Below are 22898 nucleotides of genomic sequence, written 5' to 3'. Positions count from 1 at the left end.
CCCTGTTTATCCATCCCGCTCGTGGGTCCCCCTGTTTATCCATCCCGCTCGTGGGGGGGCACCCTGTTACCCATCCCGCTCGTGGGGGGCACCCTGTTTATCCATCCCGCTCGTGGGGGGGCACCCTGTTACCCATCCCACTCGTGGGGCCCCCTGTTTATCCATCCCGCTCGTGGGGGGGCACCCTGTTACCCGTCCCGCTCGTGGGGCACCCTGTTTATCCATCCCACTCATGGGGGGGCACCCTGTTTATCCATCCCACTCATGGGGGGGCACCCTGTTTATCCATCCCACTCATGGGGGGGCACCCTGTTTATCCATCCCGCTCGTGGGGGGGCACCCTGTTTATCCATCCCGCTCGTGGGGGGGCACCCTGTTTATCCATCCCGCTCGTGGGGCCCCCTGTTTACCCATCCTGCTCGCGGGGCACCCTGTTTATCCATCCCGCTCGTGGGGCCCCCTGTTTATCCATCCCGCTCGTGGGGCCCCCTGTTTATCCATCCCGCTTGTGGGGCCCCCTGTTTACCTATCCTGCCCGTGGGTCACCATGGCTCAGAGTCAACCTCAGACCATAGTAGGTTGGTGTCACCTACCTCTCTATCCTTTTTGTAGAAATGTTTGTTTGAGTCCTTTGTTACTAGACTGCTTGCCTTTTTGATTGTTGAGTTGTGGGTGGTTGTTGTTGTTAGGTGCTGTGAAGTCAACAGCTGACCTGTCAAAGAATGAAAGATGAAAGTTTTCCATTTTTACCTTCAAGGAACACCCTGGCTGTACTTTTTCCAGGACCTAACTAATGATTATTTGGCCATCCATGGGATATTCAGCACTCTTCTCCAGCCCTACAATTCAAAGGCGTCAGTTCTTCTGTCATTCTTATTCACTGTCCAGCTCTCAGATGCATACATAGCAAATGATCGAAAAGACCATGGCCCGAGTCTGGCACACCTTAGTGAGCCTTTATTTCTCAATTTGTCAGATTTACAGTTTACCTGTTGGGTTGTGGAAGAAGAAGATTACCCCTCACACAGGCCTCCTCCTTCTATCCTCCCAGTAAAGTTAGGATTTCAGACTAAGTTGATTTCACTTGAGTATGTGTAAATCTTGGTCGTTGCTAAACCTAGCACTATGCTCAAATTGTTTTCTATTTCCTGTATCAGTTTTGGTTTTGAAAGCCCGTCTCCGCAGACCTTTATTGACTGCCTCCCATGGCATTGCAGAGCTGGGGAGTTCCTGTGTCTGCCTTCCTGAGGCCAGCTCGTCTGGGCCCAAGTCCTGAGGATTCTTTCTTTTTGGTAGAGCTTAGCTTCTCATCACCTCTGAGGAAAGATATATGTGGAAGATACGTTGTTAAAATATGTACATGTCAGAAAATGGCCTTCTTCTGCCTTAATCTCAGGTTAGGTCTAGAATTCTAGGTTGGAAAGTTTCCCCCTGCACTTAGCACCTGCAGTGGCTAACTACGTTCCTGTCTGTGCGCATCCTTCTTGGTTGGGAGTGTTCAGAGTCCCCTCTCTGTCCCTGTTGACAGAGTGCAGGTCTGTTCATTCACTGTGTCCAGCACTTGTGGTCCCTTCTCACTGGGCACATGGCCTGCCGGCTAGGGAGGTGTTCCTGCATTATCATTACTGTTCTTCTCCCGTAGTTGTTTCTTTCTGCGTCTCCCCCCCCTTTATTTAGTCCCTCTGTTATGAGACTCAGAAATGACGCTGGCCTTGGGTCACTCCATTTCTCTCTTTTCTCAGTGTTTCCTCCACGTTGTCTCTGACTGCTCCCCCAGAAGTCTTATTTCTGCTTTGATGTCCCTGGTCAGCCCTGGGCGTCCATGTGGAGGGGCTGGCTGTCATTACTCCTTACTCGTGTCTTCAACCCTACCCTGGCCTTTCAGTCTGGGTGTGGACGCCTCGCAGTTAGAATCTTTCCTGCTCCTTGCCTCTAGGGAGCCCCTTTCTTCATGTCTGGAGAAGATGGGGTAGCCATGTGGCCTGGCCAAAAACAGTGGGAGAGAGGACCTCCATGGCCTCTTAAGTATCCCAGCGGGGATACTGTATGAGGCAGCTGTCCACTCTGAATCCCACTGGAGTAGGAGAGAGATATGGGGAGCAGACGACACACACAGCTCCTCACTCTCCCCCCTTACTCAGTCCTTCCTCTGAGGGGCAGACGTCCGCTCTGTGCCGTGGCCAGTCCTGGAGTCCTGCCTGGTAGAGGCTCTCCCTCTCTGGAAAGTGTGTGGGAGGGAAAGCCTGGACTGTGAAGTACTGAAACCGGATCGTGAGTCCTCGCCCCCTTGTACCAACTGCTCCATCTGGGGTGGATTCTCTGTCCTGTAGTGTCTGTCTCACCACTTGTGTGAAATGGACGTGAGATGAGGATGTTGGCCGGATTACAGCACAAGGGCCCTGCAGGCCTGTCTGTCAGCTCCTGGCAGGGCTTGGGTGAGTCAGTGTGGGAGTTTGGGGCGTGTGTGCCGTGTGCTGGCTCCTGACCCTGGGCCTCTGGTTGAGCTGTTGTTTTCTGGAATCTCTGGTGGCTTTGGCTGGGACTGGCCGGAAAGGAAAGTCTGATGTAAACAGGGAAAAATGTGGGCAGGTCTGGCTGTCTTCAGTGTTCTAGAGACATGGGGGGCCAGGGTGCCTGTACGGGTGGGGCAGGGGTGAGCTCTGACCACATTGCCCCCTGCCGGCCGCGGTAGAGTGACACCCAGAATCTCCCTGCTGGGGACGTGGCTTCTCTGTCCACCCTGTGGTCACTGCCATCATTTCTCAGCCACACCAGTGGCCTGGGTGCCGAGGCCTGTGTGTGCCAAGGGCAGGGCCCCGTAGAGAGGACAGGGAGGAGCTTTGTGACCTCAAGCCCTTGACCAGTGTGGCCTCTCTTGTCCTCACAGGTGGTACAAGCTCCACTCGAAGACGGGCAAGAAGGAGAAGGAGCGCGGGGAGATCCAGGTGACCATCCAGTTCACGCGGCACAACCTGAGTGCCAGCATGTTTGACCTGTCGGCCAAGGACAAGCCGCGGTCGCCCTTCAGCAAGATCAAGGACAAGATGAAGGGCAAGAAGAAGTTTGACCTGGAGTCGGCCTCCGCCATCCTGCCGAGCAGCGCCCCGGAGGACCCGGACCTGGGTGGCCTGGGCAAGATGGGCAAGGCCAAGGGCTTCTTCCTGCGCAACAAGCTGCGCAGGTCATCGCTGACCCAGTCCAACACCTCGCTGGGCTCCGACAGCACCCTGTCCTCGGCCAGCGGGAACCCCGCCTTCCAGGGCCCCCAAGAACTGCTCACCCGCTCGCCCAGCCGCAGCAGCTGGCTGTCCACTGATGGGGGTAAGCGAGGAGGCTGGGCATATGTGGAGGGGGAGCAGGGCCGGGGAATTGGGCTGCCCATCTGGGGCTGACCCTGTCCGTCTCCCTTCCAGGCAAAGACTCCACCCAGTCCCCCAAGCTGTTCACCCACAAAAGGACCTTCAGCGACGAGGCCAGCCAGCTGCGGGCTGGGCCCCGGGGCCTCCTGGACCTGCAGGCCCATCTGGATTCGGGGTCCCGCTCGTCACTGTGTGTCAACGGGAGCCACATTTACAACGACGAGCCCCCCCAGCCCCCACGGCACCGTGGCTCCATTTCAGGCCCCTTCCCAGCCTCTGGCTCCCTGCACAGCGTGGCCTCCCGGCCCTCTGAGGACGACCTCCGGGGCAGGGGCAGCCGCAGTGCCAGCAGCTCAGATGTGGTTCCCAGGCCGGAGGAGGCCAGCACGCAGCCTGCAGCGCTTGCTGTGGGGGCCGGCCGCACCAGCGAGGAGATCGAGGCCCGGCTCCCTGAGGGCAAGCCTGTCCAAGTGGCCACCCCAATGGTGGCGTCCTCTGAGGCCGGGGCAGACAAAGAGGGCACCCGGAAGGAGGAGCGGAAGCCCCGGATGGGCCTCTTCCACCACCACCCCCCAGGGTTGAGCCGGAGTGAAGTGGGGCGTCGCAGCTCACTGGGGGAGAAGGGCGGGCCCACCCTGGGGACCTCCCCACACCACTCGTCCAGCGGGGAGGAAAAAGCCAAGAGTAGCTGGTTTGGCTTGAGAGAGTCCAAGGAGCCGACTCAGAAACCCAGGTAAGTCTTCAGCATAACTGACTTACCCTCTGGGGTGGGGGGTGGGCGCCAGACTGTTACCGCCGCTGGCCTGGACCCCGGTGGGAGGATGGGACAGACGGGACCCCTGGGTGGGCTGCTGAGGCAATGGCTTTGCATGTTAATGGGGACCCCCTCCCCCAAGCCCAGGCATGTTCTCTGCACATGGACACAGGTGAGTAATAGGGTCCTGGGCATCATGGGTTGAGGGCAGGGGGACGTGCTTCCCAGGCGGATGGCACAAGAGGAGCAGAGAGAGGCCCCTGTGTGGTCTGTCTGCTTCCTGACCTCTGCTCCTCAGCCTCTGACTCCAGGTAAGGACACGGACAGAGAGCAGGAGTCTAGGACTGGACCCATCCACTTTTCTGGGCTCTCTGGACATAGACGCCCCTTCCCCTCAGCCCCTCCAGCTGGCTTGTAGACCCTTCCACCGTGAGGGATGAGAATCAAGGGGGAAGACCTCTGTGAAATATCCAGTCAGCTTAAAGGAGAGGGAAGGAGTTAAGAGTCTCCCTGGGACAGCCCTTCTCATAGCCTCAGGGTCTGGACAATGCCCCCCACTTCCCTCCCATGTCCAGTGAAGCAGGTCTTCCCCACTGCCCAGCCCCTCCTCACCACAGCCCAGGGGACTACTGGTCCTACAGCCGGGGCTGACCAAGAGGAACTAGGTGGCCTTCCTGGATGTCCAGGCTGAAACTGGTGGCCCTGGGACACCCTTGAGAAAAGTTTAGAGGGTGAAGAAAGATGGTTAGAGACCTGGACAGGGTAGTTGCTGGGAGGAGCTGGAGGTCCTGGCTCAGAGGGACCACTGGTCGAAGCTTGGTGCTGCAGGCTGGGGGTGTGTTGGGACCTTCTCTGGGTCAGGGTGAGTGCAGGGGTCACTTCTCAACACAAGCCCAGATGTTGGCTCTGAGTGACGGTGGGGCTGTCCTTCCTCCTGGTTCCCCTCTGTCTCCATCTGTTCATGCTTCTCCTGCCTTCTGGCCTCCTTTCACAGTCCAGACAACTGCAGTCATGACGGACACAGCCAGGCTGAGTAATCTGTCCCTGAGGCATAAATCCAGAGCCTAGTGCTCAGTGGGTTGGGGAGCACCCTGGCAGTCCCACCTTTGCCAGTGTCACCTGTGTCCAGGCAGGCTCCTGACAGGCTGGCCTTTAGGTAAATGTGGAAAAGGGGAACCTAAACATTGAGTCCCTCTGTCACCCGACCTGGTGCACCATGATGGAGAGGACACTGGCCTGAAGGGTGGACTGCTAGGCTTCCCTGGAGGACTTTAGAAGGAGAATGATCAGTAAGGTAGCTCAGGACAGAGACTGGGTGAAAGTGACTGCTGTGGCCACAGATCCAGGAGCCTGTCCACAGGGGGTTACCTGGGGGCCTTCAAGCTGGAGGTGTATGTGTTAGCTCTCGGCAGGAACGGGCGCCCTCTAGTGCTCCCACGAGGCATTGACGCCCTGTGCAGACGCGAGAGGCGGCATTGATTTGAGCCTTGTTACCTTGGGTGTCATTTCTGGAAAGATGGCTACATCCTCTGCTAGAGAATTCAGTGACTAGACTGGAAGGAATGGGAGTGTGAGGCCCTGAGAAGATGGCTCTACTCTGCCCCCTGAGCTACTCCTCATCCTCAGGCCCCACAGATCTGTTACCTGTGTACGTGTCAGAGGGAGGAGGCCAGAGAAGGACGGTTGCCCGAGGGCTAAGCTCCATGTGGGACCTGAGGTCTCTTCCTCACTCCAGCCCTGCAGGGAGCCTTCCTCACCAGGCCGCAGCCTGGCATGGCCTCTTAATGTTCTGAAGTATGATGGGTCGATGACACCCTTCAAGGAACACCAATTAATAGACAGCTATTCAGATTTACATATGGACCACAAATGCTGATGATGAAGAAATTAAAAGTTTTTATCAACTTCTACAGTCTGAAATTGATCAAACATGCAGTCATGATGAATTTGTTGATAATTAAATGGTGATTGGGATGCAAAAGTGGGAAAGAGAAGAAATATAGGTAGTTGGAAAATATTGCTTCTTAATAGGGAAAAATGCTGTAGATGACTTGACAGCATTTGCAAGTCCAACAGACCATTCACTGGAGATATCTTTTTCCACCATCAACATAAACTATACATTTGAGCTCTCCTTGGTGACTGTGCACACAGCCTTCACCAGATGGAACACACATGAATACAATTGACCACTACCTCTGTGGAAAGAGAAGACAGAGAGGTTCAATATCACCAGTCAAAACAAGACTAGAGACTGACCATGGAGCAGGCCACCAATTGCTTAATGAGCAATTTCAAATTGTAACTGAAGGAAATGGAGAGAAAAAAAAAACCCACAACACACTAAACCCAAAAGAGCCAAAGTATGACCTTGAGTCTATCCAACCTGACTTCAGAGACCATCTCAAAACTAGATTTGATGCGTTGAACATTAATAATTAAAGATTAGGTGAGTTATGGAATGACATCCAGGTCATCATACACAAAACAAAAACTAAAAAATGACAGGAAAGAAAAGAACAACACAGATGGCAGAAGAGCTTCTGAAACTTGCTCTTGAAAGTAGAGAAGCTAAAGAAACGATGATGTGAGAGAGCAGAACAGAAAATTCCAAAGGACAAAGATAAAACCAAATTCGCTATCATCAAGTTGATTGTTCAAGCAACTCTGTAAGACAGAGTGAAACCCTGCCCATAGGTTTTCCAGGGCCGTGCATCTTTTTAAAATAATTTTAGTGAACATTTACAGAGACTTAGGGTTTCCATTCATTCATTGTTGCACTTTTCTCCCTGCCTGCTCCCAGGGCTGTGCATCTTTATGGAAAGAACTGTAAGAAGAAAAAAAAAATTAGACCTTCCTTTTGAATATTGCAGAACTCTATGGATAAAATATTCAATGTTGCAGGAAATATTGAAAGAATAATACACAGAGTCACTGTACCAAAGAGAATTGGTCAACCATTAGCCATTCCAAGAGTTAGTATATGATTAAAAGCTGGTCACACCCAACAACAATGGGATGGATTGAGAAATTATGGTATATTCACACCATGGGATACTATGCAGCACGCAGGAGCAATGATTTTGTATATTACTGCCTTACTACCTACCACGGGAGGGATCGGAGGGCATTACGCTGAGTGAACTCATTCAGTCTCATAAGGACAAATGCTGTATAAAACCATTATTGTAGAACAAGTATGAGGGTCCAAGGGGCAAGGGGTGCTTAATCATAGGGTCACACAATTTGGTGGGTGGAGGGAGGGAGAGATAAAAAGATCCAGTGTTAAAAAACAATGTATATGACTGTGTGTGTGTGTGTGTGTGTGTGTGTGTGTGTGTATGTGCGCGTGCACACCATCAGATCGGGTCTGACTGGTCCAAGAGGAGATTGCCCCTCCTTCTCCAGCAGAGCATCTGGTGGATTCAAACTGCGTGCTTCTGGGAGTGCAGTGCGGCTTCTTGCCACTAGGCCACTAGAGCTCCCTAATGTTTGTGATTTTTATGAACTTTGTATGTGAATCAGTATAAAATTAAAAAAATTAAAAATTTAAAAACACCCAAAACAAAACAAAAATGTTCACATTGACCGGAGAAGTCTCTAGCTGCATTGAAGGCATTGGGGAAAAACAAGGCTCTGTCAAATGACGGCGTATCAATTGAGATATTTCCAAAGCAGATAAAATTCAAGACATGCAACTTGTCTATGTCAAGACATTTGGAAGACAGCTCCCTGGTCTACCAACTGGAAGAGATCTGTATTTTTCCATTCCAAAGAAAGGTGATCCAACAGTGTGCAGAAGTTATTGAATAATAGCTTTAATATCACACACAAAATTTCACTGAAGATAATTCAGAAACGGTTGGAGCAGCACATGAAAAAGGAGCTTCCAGAACTTCTGAAGCAAGCTGGAATCAGAAGAGGATGTGGAAAGAGGGCTAGGATAGCATTGCTGACTCAGGTGGATCTTGGCTGAAAGTATGCAATACCAGAAAGATTTTAACTGTGTTTTACCGACTAGCTATACATGGTCACTTGAACATGTGGATTAAGATAAATTAAGGATAACATTCTAAAGAATGAAAATTCTAGAACGCTTGTGTTCATGTAAAACCTGTACAAAAGTGGACCATTGTTTGACTAGAACACGGGGATTCTGTGTGGTTTAAACATCAGAAGAAGTGTGTGTGAGGGTTGTATCTTTTACCATACTTTCTCAGTTTGTATGCCGAGCAAATAGTGTGTGAAGTGGAACTATAAGAAGAATGTGGCATCAGGAAAGGAGGAACCTGAGATACACAAGTGACACAGCCTTGTTTGCTAAAAGCTAAGAGGATTTGAAGCACTTCCTGTTAAATATCAAAGACTACAGACAGCCTTCAGGATAAATTACACCTCCACATCAAGAAAGCAAACATTCTCACAACGCTACAGATAAGCAGCATCACAGTCAATGGCAGAAGGATTGACAATGGAAAGGATTTCCATTTACTTGTACAAGAAATGGCTGTTGAAGAAGCAGACAGGAAATTGATGTGTTGCCTTGGGCAAATCTGCTGTGAAGGGTGAAGGGCAACCTGACCCAAGCTGTGGTATTTTTAGTTACCCCATGTGCACTGAAAACTCAAAAGTAGATAAAGAAGATTAAAAAAAAAAAGATTGATACTATTAATTATGGTGTTGGTGAAAAACTTTAAATATATCCTGGACTGTCAGAGGAGCAAATAAATCTGTCTTGGAAGAGGAACAGCCTGACTTCTTGGAGGTAAGGAGTACAAGTTTGGTCTTCGGCATTTTGGAAGTTGAGGGAATCTCATCAATAACCTGCATGATGCATATGACATAACCTTGCTTGTTGAAAGTGAGGAGGACTGAAAGCACTTGTAGCAGAAGATCAAGGAATGCAGCCTTTGTGTCTCAATGTCAAGAAGACAAAAACTCTGAACCACTGGACTAATAGGCAACATCATGATGGATGGAGAATAGATTGAAAGTGTCAACAACTTCATCTTACTTGGATCCACAGTTAACACCCTTGCTACTAGCTAGCAGTAAGGAAATAAGGAGACACATTGCCCTGGGAATATCTGCAGTTAGGGACCTCTCCAAATTATTGAGGAGTAATGATGCCAGCTTGAGGACTAAGATGTGTCTGATTCAGGCCATGGTCTTTCTGATCACTTGATATGCATCTGAGAGCTGGAAAATGAATAAGGATGACAGAAGAAGAATTGATGCCTTTGAGCTATCATGTTGGAGAGGAGCACTGAACATCCCATGCATTGCCAAAAGATCAAATATGTCTTGGGGAAGGTGCAGCCAGAGTGCTCTTTGGAGGCAAGACTGATGAGACTTTGCCTCACATACTTTGGGCATGTTGCGAGGAGGGGCCATTCCTTGGAGAGGGACATGATGGTTGGAAGGGTGAAAGGTCTTCAAAGAAAGATTCTTGGCCACGTGGATTGACATGGTGACTGCTGCAATGGACTCTAGTGTATCAGGAAGTGTGAAGATGGCACAGGATAACACAGAGTTCAGATCTGTTGTTCATAGGGTTGCTGTGAATTGTACTCAATTTGATGGCACCTAACAATAACAGTAACAACAGAAAGGACCAGGCCCTGGAGGAGGACATCATGTTTGATAGAGAGTCATGTAAAAGAGGAACATGGCCTAGTGGCAAGAAGCTGCAGAGGTGTGCGGTTCGAATCCACCAGATGCTCTGCTGGAGAAGGAGGGACAATCTCTTCCTGTATCAGTCAGATCCAATTTGACAGTACACACAAACAAATTCATAAAATAAAAATTTTAAAAAAGGAACATGCTTAGAGAGGTGGATTGACACAGTGGCTCCAAATGTGGACTCAAACATTGCAACAGTTGTCAGGGTGGCCCGGGACCAGCAGTAATTCTGTTGCGTGGAGTTGTACGTAGGAGTGAGTAGTGATTCCAAGACAGTGAGTTGGTTTTGTTTATTTGTTTGTCCTTTTTCTATACTACATTGAAAGCGTTCTTGTTTGGAAGATAGAGCACATGGTCTCTCTCTAGATGGAGAAAAGATTGAAACTGTCCAAGATTTTTTTAAATTTTTTTTTAAACTGTCCAAGCTTTTATCTCACTTGGATCCATGGTCAACATCCTTGATAACAGCAGTCAGGAGATCGGAGATATATTGCATCGAGCAAGTGCAAATGTTGTGAGGGTCCTCTTGAAAGTGCTGAAGAACACTGCAATCCCAGAGGTGCGCGGTTCAAATCCACCAGATGCTCTGCTGAAGAAGGAGGAACAATCGCCTCCTGTACCAGTCAGATCCAATTTGACGGTACACACATAAAAACAAACAAACAAACAAAAAAAGAGAGTGCTGAAGAGCAATGATGTCACTTTTAAGTTTCAGATGCACCTGATTCAAGTCATGATCTTTTCTCTCACTTCCTTCTGAGAGCTGGGTGATGAATATAAAGCGACAGAAGAAAAATCAATGCCTTTGAATTGTGGTGTTGGAGAAGAGTACTGACTTATCTCATTGGACTGTTAGAAGAAGTAACAGGTCTTGGAAGAAAGTGCACCCAGAGTGCACCTTAGAGGCAAGGATGCTGAAGCTTCGTCTCACGTACTTGGGACATGTTGCCAGGAGAGGCTGTTCCCTGGAAAGGGGTATCGTTCTTGCAAAGACGGAGAATCAAAAAGAGAGGAAGACTCTCCGCGAGATGGACTGACACAGTGACTGCAGCCATGGATGATGAGGATGGTGCCGGGTAGGAGAAGGCTCAGCTCTGTCGTTCCTACGGTCACTATGAGTCCTGCTTAACTCAGTGGCACTGAACAGCAGCACCTTGAGGTTTACATCCTTCTCTCTTACCTCGTTGTGTCCGGGTGAGGGAGGGTAGGTACATGTCTCCCCGCTCGATCACATTTCCTGGCATTTAGAGCACATCTCAGGAGGCTCCAGGAAGTCACGTCTTAGGAGGATGAACTGGAGGAGGGGCAGGGTCCGAGCCTAAGCACATTCTTTTAGTGAAGCTTCATCTCCTGCTCTCAAACCAAAACCAAATCTACTGCCATTGAGCCGATTCCGACTCCTGGTGACCTGCACCCGTTCCTCAGGCTGCAGGTCTTTGTTAGGGGAGACAGCCTTATCATTCTCTCTCACAGTTCCTGGTGGATTTGAACCAGTGAGCTTTCAGTTAGCAGCCCCAGACGTGACCAGAGCTCCTGCTGCGTCAGAAGTCTGATATAGTCTAGTGAGTTACTCAGCAGTGGTGGTGGTTCAGGAGCAGGGGCTGCAACTGTGAATGGGTGATTCCTCCATTAAGTGACAAGACCCTCCAATTGATGTGAAACTCCTGGAGGCCCAGAGGATGCAGGGCAGAGACCCGTTGTCCTATGATTGCTTTCCCTTCTACCTGAAGGCGGGCAGGACGGAGTGTGGTAAAAGTGTCATAGAGGAGATGGGGACGGTACCGAACAAGGTTTCTCTAGAGTACGTGTTGAGTCTTAGGAGAGAAGACGGATGCTCATTCATGAAGCCTTGCTGCTGTGGGCATTGTGTTGGACGCCTGGTGGGCTCTTGGGGAAGAAGGTGTGCCTCTGCCCTTGAAGCACAGGTAGCCTCATTGGGGACCTGTCTCAGGTGTGTGCTCTGCAGGCAGGATGGGAGGGGGTCTGTACCAGGCATGGAGCGTGGTGAGGATACCGGAGAATGCAGGATATAGGTGGGCCGAGGGGCTGGATAGGGCTTGCTCAGCACCATGGCTTGGGAACAGTGCCCGCAGTCACCTTCCCTGGGGAGAGCCCTCTGCCGATTCCATACCAACCGGCACGTGTGTGCCTCCAGGGAGCCTGCAGGCAGGGCGTGTGGCCGGGTTGCCTGTCTCCTGCCTGCATCTCTGCACTTGACTCCTGTGCTTCAAGACCACCAGGGTGAGTGGGTGGCCCGGCTGGGGACTGGGGGTGCAGAGAAACATGCTGTTTGTTGACGGACCTCTTTCCCCACTCATCCTAAAGGGGGCTGGGGAGAGAGTGGCCCCAGCCTTTACATGGGCCATGTCCTGCTGTGCAGGTTGAGCATAGTTGATGTACATGCTGTGACTAGAGAGCAGAGAGTTCCTTGTTGGGGTTCACTGTCCTCACCCTCTTGGTCTCCAAGGTAAACATACACTCCTTGGCCCTAGGCCTGCTGGGAGTGAGAGACGGAGGTTTGCCGGGAGTGAGCAAGATGGGACATTCGTTGGGGCCCAGACTTCAGGTCTGGCCAGGATCCTCCCTTCTCCGCTGGTGACGGTAAAGCTGAGCGGTGCTGGGAAGCCTGGCTGGGGCCGACATGGATGAAGCTTTTTTTTTTTTTTTTTAAAAAAAAAAGAAAGAAAACCACCACCCTCACATTAAGTGCTGCGACTGAGACAGGAAAGTGGGAAGAAGCTGGGTGAATGGAGCTGGAGATGGGAGCGTTTTCCAGCTCTTCCGCCTGGGGCAGGTGGGGATCAGGGAGCGGAAGTCTTGGGGAGCTCAGCTGGAGGACGAGGGGACTGGCTGGCAGAGAGGGCGAGGCTGAGGTGGCCTGGGGCCGGCAGGTGGTCCGGCCACCATGTCAAGTTCCTGTTACACTGTGTCTCACTGCTAGATGCTTGGGTGTGCGTCCCCTTCTTCTGTGTCCTGGGGAAGCCATGCTTCTAGTTTCAGGGGTTTCCACGAGCACACCTCTCCATGAGAGTGCACGGTGGGTGGGTGAGGGACTCCCTCTTTGAAGGGTGCTGGAGGGGAGGGCTGAGGACAGTCAGGGGAGCCCTTGGTGACCCCAGAACTGCCCCACTTCCAGCTCCTTGCCTCCCAACACGGCGGCTTCTGAGGGTGGGCCCAGGGTGCCTCTTGCAGGCATGGCGGGGGCACTGGGCCGTGGAGGGTGGTGCAGACTCTCAGGCACCTCCCTTGCCCCTGTCCTTGGCCTTCTCCGCTGCCCCTCTCAGAGAAGGGGTGGGCTCTCTGGCATTGATGACAGCTGTCTCTGACACTCATTTCTGCAGTGGTCATAAGGGTTGGTCCGAGCAAGGGTCCTAAGACCCTGGTGTGTGGCTCTGCCTTTTGGTCTCCTGACCTCTTGAGAGCCATTTGGTGGTCTTTGTCCTCTGTCCTTTACTGGATCTAGGGCATTTTTCTGGTGGGTTCTTCAGACTTGAGGCAGATGTGGAGGAGATCCTTCCGCACAGGGCAGGGCAGAGGACGAGGCTTGGGCCTGGATCCTGGGTGCGCAGTGGGACGATGGCACTCCAGGTGGCTGTGAGAATGACGTTAGCTCTACTCCTTGGGGTCTCCAGTGCTCAGGGCGGGGGTCTCCCCTGTGTCCCTGCCCGGCCCACGTGGGTGGGGGCGGGGGTCCACGGGAGCCCCTCAGTGCCAGCATTAACCAGGAGGCTCGTGGTTTTGTCTCCCTCCACAGCCTGGACGTGTCTCCTCAGGTAGAACCTGGCCCGGCCACGCATCCTCGCCACCTCCCCTGCTCCCCCTGCACTCCGGCCCCCGCCACTCCTGCTCCCGCCGCTGCACACATGCTAGGCGCTAACCACTGCGTCGCCGTCTCCCCCGCCGCTGCCACCGCCACTCCCGAGGCCACCACCCCTGAGGCCACCCCATCTGGATCCTCAGGCTTCACCAATCCGTTCCTCTCCTCCCTGCAGAGCAGTCCCTTCTTCGATGACCTGGTAGCACTGAAAATACTAAACTGTCCTTCACCCGCTCCCTCTCTCCCCAGTGCCTCCAGGGCCAGCCCCCCACCCCAGGCCGCCCCAGGGAAAGGCCTGCCCGAGTGGGACGACACCTTCAACGTCTTTGCTGCCAGCAGGCTGTGTCCCGAAGCCCTGGCTCCTGCAGGAATGGGGCCCGAGGCGGCTGGGCTGCAGGCACTGGGCCCCAAGGCCGTGACTGTGGAGGTGCCTGGGCCTCAGGGACAGCCTGAGGGACGAGGACGAGCTGGGAGCAGCGTGTGGCCGGAGTCTGTGATGCCTGTGGACTTGGGACTGGCCTGCCGGGGCGCGAGCACAGTGGACGTGGGGCCCTTCCAGCCCCTGGGGGCCACCCTGCCCACCCCAGTTGCCTGGCCACCCACAGCGGCCTCTGACGATACAGAACCGGGTGAGGAGCCGCCGGCTTCAGGAGGGGACCTGGGGCAGAGTCCATCAGGCAGCCCCGCTTCTCTGTTCAGCTCCCCGGAAGTGATCAGCGTGTGGGAGCGGCTGCCCGGCCCAGATGACACCCCTGAGGGCCAGGACCAGGAGGCCTCCGGGGGCGCCAGCCAGCTGTTTCCAGAGCTCAGCACGGCCAGTGACGCCTGGCCTTGGGACGTGGTCACCATCTCGCCTGCAGCCGAGGCGTCCTCCCCTGTCCTGCAGGCAGGGTCTGAGGAGCTGCCCGCCCAGCAGGTGCGGCCAGAGTCACCAGAAGCTGTGAGACCCCAGGGCACCGAGGGGCTTCTCCCACTGGAGCCAGCACCGGAGGTGACACCTGAGAGGGGGTCAGAGGAGCAAGGCATGCCACCTCCCAAGCCACCACGTCTCTTCATCCCTGGACATTCCCAGCAGGAAGAGGAGGAGGAGGAAGAGGCTGCGGGGGCTCTTCCCGACTGGAGGCCTGAGACGAGAGATGACACCTCCCCAAGTCCTCCAGCTCCCCGTCCACACGAGGCAGAGGAGGAAGATGAGAAGCTTGAGTCAGAGGGGTCTGATGGCCATTCTTCGGGGACCCTGCTGGATGAGCTAAGCCGGGAAGGCGTTGGAGAGGATGCCAGCCCCCCACCTTCTCCCTCCTGCTTGTCTCTGCCCACCAGTCCTAAAGGCCCTCTCCCCTCACCTGCCTACTCAGACAGCCTGGCCTTTCCAGGTCCACAGATCTGGGGAGCTCTGGAGCAAGGAGAAGCCCCTGATGGTCATGAGACACATAGCCAGGGACCAGCCAGAGAGGAACTCAGGCCCATGCCAGCCAGGTCCCAACAGACTGACCTGTGGGTCTCCAAAGAGGACACCTTCCTGCCTCGGGACAGCCGAGACCCCCCCAGCCTCCCCTCCGTATCCCCTCCTGGGTCCAGAGAATCGTCTATCTTCTCGGGTCCAGAGGAACCGCCCACCCCTCCAGAGCCAGCCTTCCCACCACCCCCACTCCCACTCTGGGCCAGTCACCTCCAGACAGGACTCAGCCCTGAGGGTGCATCCCTGCCAGGAGCCTGGCCCCTGGCCGAGCCCTCCCCACCCCAGGGAGGGCCAGCCTTATCCTTGGGCCCCAGTGAGCCCTCCCCAGCCAAGGACTCCCCAACCCCTCTCAGGGACGACCACGCTGCAGCCACCCCAGCCTCCCCGCTTGTGCTTCTGCCCTTGGAGACACGGCCAGTCGAGGAGCTGCAGCCTGGTGCCAGGTGAGCTCCCACCCGGATCTTCCCGAGGGCAGGGCGAGGCCTTCAGAGAGGCTGGGCGCTGGGTTCCCACCAGTCCCTGAGACAGGACAGCAGGAGCTTCTGTGGTTTCAGCTTTGAGGCCGCTTCTCTTTGGGACCCTGAGCAAGGAGGATGCCTCCCAACAAGGGCTTCTGGGCCTCGGAAGACAGGGTTTCGGGATGACTTGACAGGGCGCAGGGAACGCAGAATGAAGCCAGGGGACGGCTGATTGGCGCCTCCCAGTGTTGAGGTACTCAAGTGCAAGGGGGCCAGCTGGCTTGTGGGCTGCCTGGAGCAGAGCACTTGCCTGACACTTGTCACCAGGGCCCTGTTCTAGAGCCCTGTCAGCTAGGACCGTGTTCTAGAGCCCTGTCAGCTAGGACCGTGTTCTAGAGCCCCGGCAGCTAGGACCGTGTTCTAGAGCCCTGGCAGCTAGGCTCATGTTCTTGTCCACTAGGGCCCTGTCCTAGAGCCATGTCTTCTAAGGCCCTATTCTAGATCCCTGCCATCTAGGGCTGTGTGTTGGGGACCTGGTAATCAGAGCCATATTCTAGAGCTTTGGTATCTAGGGGCACAGTCTAGAATCCTGTCAAGTAGGGTCAGTTTCTAGAGCCCTGTAAACAAGGGCCACATTTTAGAATCTTGTCAACTAGGGCTGTCTTCTAGAATATGGTAATCTAGGTATGTATTTTAGATCTTTGCTGGCTAGGGCGGTGTTCTAGAACCATGCCCACTAGCACTCTGTTCTAGAGCCTAGTCAAGTAGGACCCCAAGTTCTAGAGGCCTTTTCTCTAGGGCCATGTTCCTTAGCAATTAGGGTTTTGTTCTAGGATCTTGTTTTCTAGGACCTCATTCTAGAGCCCTGCTTGGGCTGTGTCCTAGAGCCATGTCACCTGGGGCTTTGTTCTGGGGTTCTGCCAATTAGGGCCATGTTCTCGAGCCCTTACAACTAGGGATGTTTTCTAGAGCCCTATCAGCAAGTGCTGTGTCCTAGAACATGGTCAGCTAGGGGCCTGTTCTAGAGCCTTAGGTCCTATGTTCTAGAACTTTGTCTGCTTTGGGCCATGTTTAACTGCAGTCTTTGACAGAGCCAGAAGAGGGCTGGCAGTAGCTCTCTGGAGTACAGGCCCCAGCTCTTTTTAGTTTCCTGTCCACATAGATGCAAAAGAAGAAGGCTGTGAAAGACATAAAGTCAGAGGAGGATAAATGCTTCGGTCAGAGGCTAGAAACACACACACACACACACACACACACTGACCCCACACACACAGTGAGAGAGCAAACGCTATCCAAGCCTGAAATACTTCCCATGTATGTGACTCTCAGGAAAAGAAGCTTGCTGGCTTCATTAGTTTGTATGTTGGATCTTTCAAGGGATGGTCCCACCATGTAGGGCTGTGCCTCGTGAAAGTAGCTGCTGGCCTGGCATTGGTGTTATTTCTAAGGGAAATAAGATTGCGAGCTCCCTAGGTGGCTGGTCAGGGGTGGCCTGGAGCTGAGATCTTAAGGCAGTGGCCACTGCCAGTCTTTGCGGTGTGATTTAGGGAGGCACAAAGTCCAGAGGGAAAGTAGCACTGTGGGAGCTGGTGTGAAGAAGGATGGGGGACCCCACGCTGCTGGCTCTGATGACCAGAGTGGGGCATGTGGCCCACTTTGAGCCCCACTTGCCCTGACTCTCCCTGGAGAAGGCGTGCCACTGTCCAGCTGTGCCGAGCATTTGCTGCAGGTCTGTGAGGGGACAGTGCACAAAGGTGAAGTGCACTGTCCCTGGTGTGTTCCTAAGGAATTTTCAGGCCAAGGGGCAGATAGAATTGACCTCCAGGGAAGCCAGTGCTGATATGTGAGGGGTGGGTGGACAGGCAGGAATGCCCGGCTGCCCTCGGGTGGTCGGCAGTGGTGATCCCTCCAGTGAGGGAGAGGAGTGGGATGGGGCAGCTGCCTCACGCTGGGGTCTCTCAGCACCACTTCTGAGCACCCTCACTGGCTCATTTTGGTTTAGAGTTTCCCTCTCTTTGGGTTTGGCTTCATGTCTGTACGTGCAGTGGGCCTTACACAGGCCCCCAGCTGGGAACTGTGGGCTGAGGCCCATCAGACCCAGAGCCTGGGTCACCCCCACCCAGTGCCCTGCAGGCAACATTAGTTTGTACCCAACCCCCGAGGCAGGTGCTGGGTGGGAGGAAAGGACCCAGTTGCAGTCTTAGTCTGATTAGTGGTCCAGATGCACAGCTCTGGCCTGTGCTGGGCCCTGGCCTGGGGGAGCGGCCTTTGGGCGCTCAGGGCCTTGGGAATTCATCATGCTTCCTGGGCTGATGGGCCACGTCCTGGGGGCCTGCCAGTGCGTGTGCATTTGTAAGAAGTACCCAAGAGGCAGGGCTGTTGATCTGGGGAATGGTACTTAGGGAACAGTCCTAGAGGCAGGAATTTGGAGGAGTCAGGGTTGGGGAGTCTGGACTGAAAATGAGTAGGCAGAGAATGGAAAAAAAGAAAGAAGAAGTGCCAGGTGGAGGGCCAGCGGTTTGTGAGCGTGAGGGTCACAGGCCACCTTCCTGTGCCTGGGGTGGGGGATGGGTACCACTGCAAGGCTTTTAATCTCTGGAGGGGCCCCTGGGTTATTACTCCACAGCAGATGGCAAAGGTTAGAGGTGACGGGACTGCCACAGAGGAGAGGGTTTAGTTGCTGGGCTGTGTAAAGATAGGACACAGAAGGGTTTAACTGTTAGGACTGAGGGTGGAAGGTGGGATGTTTGAGGTTTCTGACTGGAGTTAAACACATGATCTCTGGCTCCTCTGCGGAGAGAACTGGTCATGTCTGCTGTGTCCTGTGTCCCCAGCTCAGGAAAGATGTAGGTGGATGTGGAGGGCAGAGCTTGGTGGAAGCTGATGGGGGCAGAGCGGATGACAGGAGGGCAGCTGGCAGCTTAGATCGAGAGGGACCACCAGAGGTCAGGAGCCCAGCCATGTCTCACAAGCAGAGGGATGAAAGGCAGACAGGAGAGGCCTTGAGGTGAGCACCCACAGGCCTGGTGACCTCAGCAAGGACACGTGGTGACTATAGGCACTAAAGTGCTGTGAGGGGTTAAGGTGAAGTCAGAGGTGGACTGTCCTCGCCTCTGGGAGAGAGGGATGGTATGTGTGGGCAGCTAGAGTGATGGGAGCTCCGGGGAGTGTGTCCCAGGCGCCTTGCGTGCTGACGGGAAACAGTGCAGGGCGTAGGGAGGAGGACGCTGACTTGGCTCGGGGCGTGTGTGGTGTCACTCAGGTCCTGAGACCTAGTTCTAGGGATGGTTGGTCACCCCTGGAGAGAGGTCACAGTACAGAGAGGAGGGAGGATCCCTCAGGGCATCTTCGACATCACCTTCCTGTGAAGGGGTCAGCTGTGGGAGTGAACTGGGGGTGTGGGCGGTGGGTATACAGAAGGGGGCTGTGAGGGCAGGGTTCCCGGGAAGCCTGGGAGACCCACTGTGAAGAAGCAGGCACTGCCCTGTGGAGTGACCTGGGACCTTCAGAGAAGGCCACCTGCTTTTCCTTGCACGGCGTGCCCTCCCTACGACGCCCTCTTCTCTGTCCTCACAGCCCCCACCCTGTGAAGCCTCTCAGTGCCGCCCCCACTGAGAACAGCCCCGACAGGAAGCCACCACGCTCCAGCCTGAGCACAGCCCTGAGCAGCGGCCTGGAGAAGCTCAAGACTGTCACATCTGGCGGCGTCCAGCCTGTGGCTCCAGCCCCTCAGGTCGGCCAGGCTGTGGAAGGCAAGAGGCTGAAGGTAAGGGCCAGCCGGGCTTTCGGGATACGGGGGGGAGAACCTGTGGGGGCGTCAGGATCCTGTAGAAGGCTGACTGCTCCAGGGTGGGTGGTGGTAGAAGTGGGGTGCACCCTGGGGAGGGTTCAGGAATGGGTGGAGCAAGGAGGGGGTGACACTCTGGAGGTGATGGTGGTGGTAATTGGGGTGTGCTCTGTGAAGGGTGCAGGGGTGGGCAGAGTGAGGAGGAGGTGTCAGGACATCTCTGGCTGCTCCAGGGGAGGTGGAGGTGGAGGTGAAGGGTGGAGGGTGGAGGTGAAGGGTGGAGGGTGGAGGTGAAGGGTGGAGGGTGGAGGTGAAGGGTGGAGGGTGGAGGAGGAGGTGGAGGGTAAAGTTGGAGATGGAGGTAGAGGGGGTTAGGGGGAGGTGGAGGTGGAGTGGAGGTGATGGTCAAGGGTCAAAGTGGAGGTGGAGGTGGGGTGCCGCACGGGGCTCACTTGCGTTGTGCTGCCCTGTGCAGGACGGCACGCCTGACCAGTCGGCCCGATACTACCACCTGACGCATGACGAGCTCATTGGGCTGCTCCTGCAGCGGGAGCGGGAGCTGAGCCAGCGTGACGAGCACGTGCAGGAGCTGGAGAGCTACATCGACCGGCTGCTCGTTCGCATCATGGAGACCTCACCCACCCTGCTGCAGATCCCCGCCATGCCCCCCAAGTAACCACCCCCAGGGCTGGGGGACCCCATGCAGGGCTCTGCCACCTTCCCCCATCAACTTACCCTGACCTGGAGCAGGGTGAAGCGTCCCCTCACTCCATCCCCTCTCCTCCCTTAACCAGAGCTGCTGAAGGGGTGCCTTGGGGCTCCTGTTGAGGGTCCCCAGAGTCTGTGTATGTACATCGGATATCACCGGGAGCCCCGGGCCTTTTCCACCTGCTTCTTGTCATACCCCTTAGCTTTGGCAACCCCGAGAAGTGGAAACCCACAGGCTGGAGCTGCTGTGAGCCAGTGTGAGATGGTATTCTGTCCGAGGCTGGTTGTTAGCACGTGCTTTTTGTCCCCCAAAGGCACTCAGCCGTTTCTTCTCACCCGGCACCCCTGCCCTCTTCATCGACCTCTGTCCTTAGAGGGGTTCCCAGGCCAGGGCGGGGACCAAGCTGCCTGTCTGTCTGTGACTCTGGGAAACCTCTCCAGCATCACGTCCATCCCATCGAGCTTGTAGGCAGGTCTCTCTGCCCCGCCCAAGTCCCCGTGGTACTAATTTGAGGGGCAAGAACCTTCCCCTCCCTCCTTAGACCTTTCATCAGGTGAGGGGGTGTGTGAGGACAGGGGCTACCGAGTGCTGGCCCACCCCAGGGCATGGACCCCTCCAGGGCTCAAGGCTTTGAGCTGCCAGTGTTTGTGGGTTCGAGCCTCCATCTGTGCTCTTGTTGCCCATCTAGATGCCAAAACTCTGTCCTGCCACAGGGTTTGAACTTTTGGAAACCAATTAAAATGTGCCTTTTGTGGGAGGGGCCAGAGCCCCTCCCCCTGTTTGGCATCCCCTCTTCCTCTCCTCATGGAGCACGTGGTGGGTGTGGGACGAAAATGGGGGCAGCTGGGGTCACCTTTTCCCTCCTCTGGAATCAAGTCTGTTTAAGAGTCTGGCCGAGCTCCTGCTGCCTCAGCTGGACAGCCCTGGGATGAAAGAGACATTCTGGAGACCCACCTTGCTCCTGGGAGACACCTGTTTTTTGCGAAAAACATTTGTTGGCCTCCCCTGAATCCACTGAGCTCCTTCCCCTTGGCCCTGCCTGGCTTGGCTGTGACACCCTTTGAATCGAAGCATCGGTCCTTTGTCCTTGTCTCTGGGGTGTGCTTGTGGGAAGCATGGAAGCCTCTGCAGGTGAAGGGTGCCTGGGGTTAGTCAGTGTGGCAGAGGGAAGGGAAGGAGGAAGAAAGGAGGAGCATTTACCCAGGAAGAAAGTGAGAATGCCGCTCACCTATTCACTGAGAATGGGATCGCCTATCTGGAGAGGATCTGGGGACCCCTCTTAAATGCTTAGAAGGCTGTGCTCTGTGGATGAGGTCTCCTGCAGACAGTGAGACCCCTGGATGGCCACTCCCCTCCACAAAAAGGAGAGAGGGCCCCTTAAGGACCAGTCATAAGAACTGAGGAAAAGATGGGCAGGCGCCCAGGACTTGAGTCCCATCTTTTGTGGGGAGCCATTAGGAACTGGGGGAGCATCTCCACTGGGAAGTGCATCCTCTGCTGCTGGGTGGGTATCTCTTGTACCCCCCCCCATTCCTGACCCGATTTCCTGTATCCTTTGGGCATTGGGCCTCCAGGGTGCCCAGGGCAGGGATGTCGTGAGGAGAGATGCCGAGTTGGAGCCTGAGGTCCTTCTGCAGTGTTTCTGCTCCTGGCCCCAGCTGGAGGAGAGCTGGGTGGGTGGAGGGCAGGCTCAGATCTGCTTGGCTATTAGTCTGTCTTCCTTGTTGTAACTCCTGTTTATAAAGAGCTTGTTCTTCATGTTTTGAGCACTTTATGAAGAATAAAAGGTTCACATACTGCAGGTGGCTCTGTAGTGTTTCTGTGTTGCGGTGAATGAGTGAGCAAGGGTTCTGTGGGAAAGACAGTCTTAAGGTAGGAAAGTTTCTGGCTGTACCACCCCTGTAACCTCGCCGCCATATCAGAGCCAGCATCAGAAGCTTGCCCAGGAGGCTGTTCTTGGGGTCCTCCCTCCACTGGACACTAACAGTTTTCGGTTACCTCTTTATGTTGTCAGGTGCCCTGTGTCACACGGAATGAAATCATGCCAGGTCCTAAACCATCCTTACAATCTCTGCTGTGCCCATGTGCCCCTCTGCAGCCACTTTATCAATCCTTGCCATTTAGGTTTTTCCTCTTTCTCTGTCCCTCTTCTTTAGCAAGCATGATGTCTCTCCCTAGAGGTTGGCCCCTCCAGGTAACATGCCCAGAGCATGGACGGCACATTTTCACCACCCTCACCTCTGAGGAGCATTCTGACTACTTTTCCCCAGTATATTTGCTTAGTGTTTGGGCAGTACTTGAGTACACCTATTTATGGGTACATTTACTGGGTGCTGTGGGATAATTCAGAGTCAAAAACTTGATTCCTATTCTCAAACAACTTGGTCTAGCAGGGGGAACAGAAAAATCCAAGATACAAGCATGGCTAGTTAGAATTTTCCTCTGCCATTAGGAAAAGCCTGTTTGCTGGTTCATTGGTAGAAAAGGAATGTGACTACAGGTCACGTGGTTTATAGAAAGGCTCCGTGTAATAGCACCCTGGGTATACTTCCTCCAAGCCAGATTTGGTTGTTCTTTTGGTGATTCATGAGATATTCCACAGTATTCACCAATACCACAAATGAAACATACCAATTCTTCTTGGGATGTCCTTATTCACTGTCTAATTACAGATGCATACAAAGCAACTGAAATGCTGTGGCCTGAATCCTGTGTACCTCACTCAATCTTTATAAAGTGATATCCATCCTACTCTTTTGTTTTTAATTGATATTTTAATTTAAGTTTATAGAGAAAAAAAAAAAAAGAAAGGCTCCGTGTAGCCATGGGCCACCCTGCACATCACTGTGAGATCCAGGTCACTGAAAGGGATT

General features: G+C 54.1%; 1 protein-coding gene across 1 annotated transcript in view; it reads left to right on the top strand.

The window, feature by feature from the left end:
• RAB11FIP5 (RAB11 family interacting protein 5 (class I)) overlaps nucleotides 1-19992 on the top strand; it is a 49167-nt gene extending 29175 nt beyond the window's left edge. The window contains exons 2-5 of the mRNA XM_006880887.1: nucleotides 2888-3321; nucleotides 3414-4092; nucleotides 19106-19295; nucleotides 19792-19992. Of these exons, the coding sequence (XP_006880949.1) occupies nucleotides 2888-3321; nucleotides 3414-4092; nucleotides 19106-19295; nucleotides 19792-19992 (1504 nt within the window). The remainder of the gene's footprint in view (nucleotides 1-2887; nucleotides 3322-3413; nucleotides 4093-19105; nucleotides 19296-19791) is intronic.
• Nucleotides 19993-22898: the final 2906 nt, after the last annotated feature.

The sequence above is a fragment of the Elephantulus edwardii genome, unplaced genomic scaffold, assembly GCF_000299155.1.
Source record: "Elephantulus edwardii isolate Elephantulus edwardi_28Jun2011 unplaced genomic scaffold, EleEdw1.0 scaffold00011, whole genome shotgun sequence".
Lineage (NCBI taxonomy): Eukaryota > Metazoa > Chordata > Mammalia > Macroscelidea > Macroscelididae > Elephantulus > Elephantulus edwardii.
This window is presented reverse-complemented; position numbering and strand designations above follow the sequence as displayed.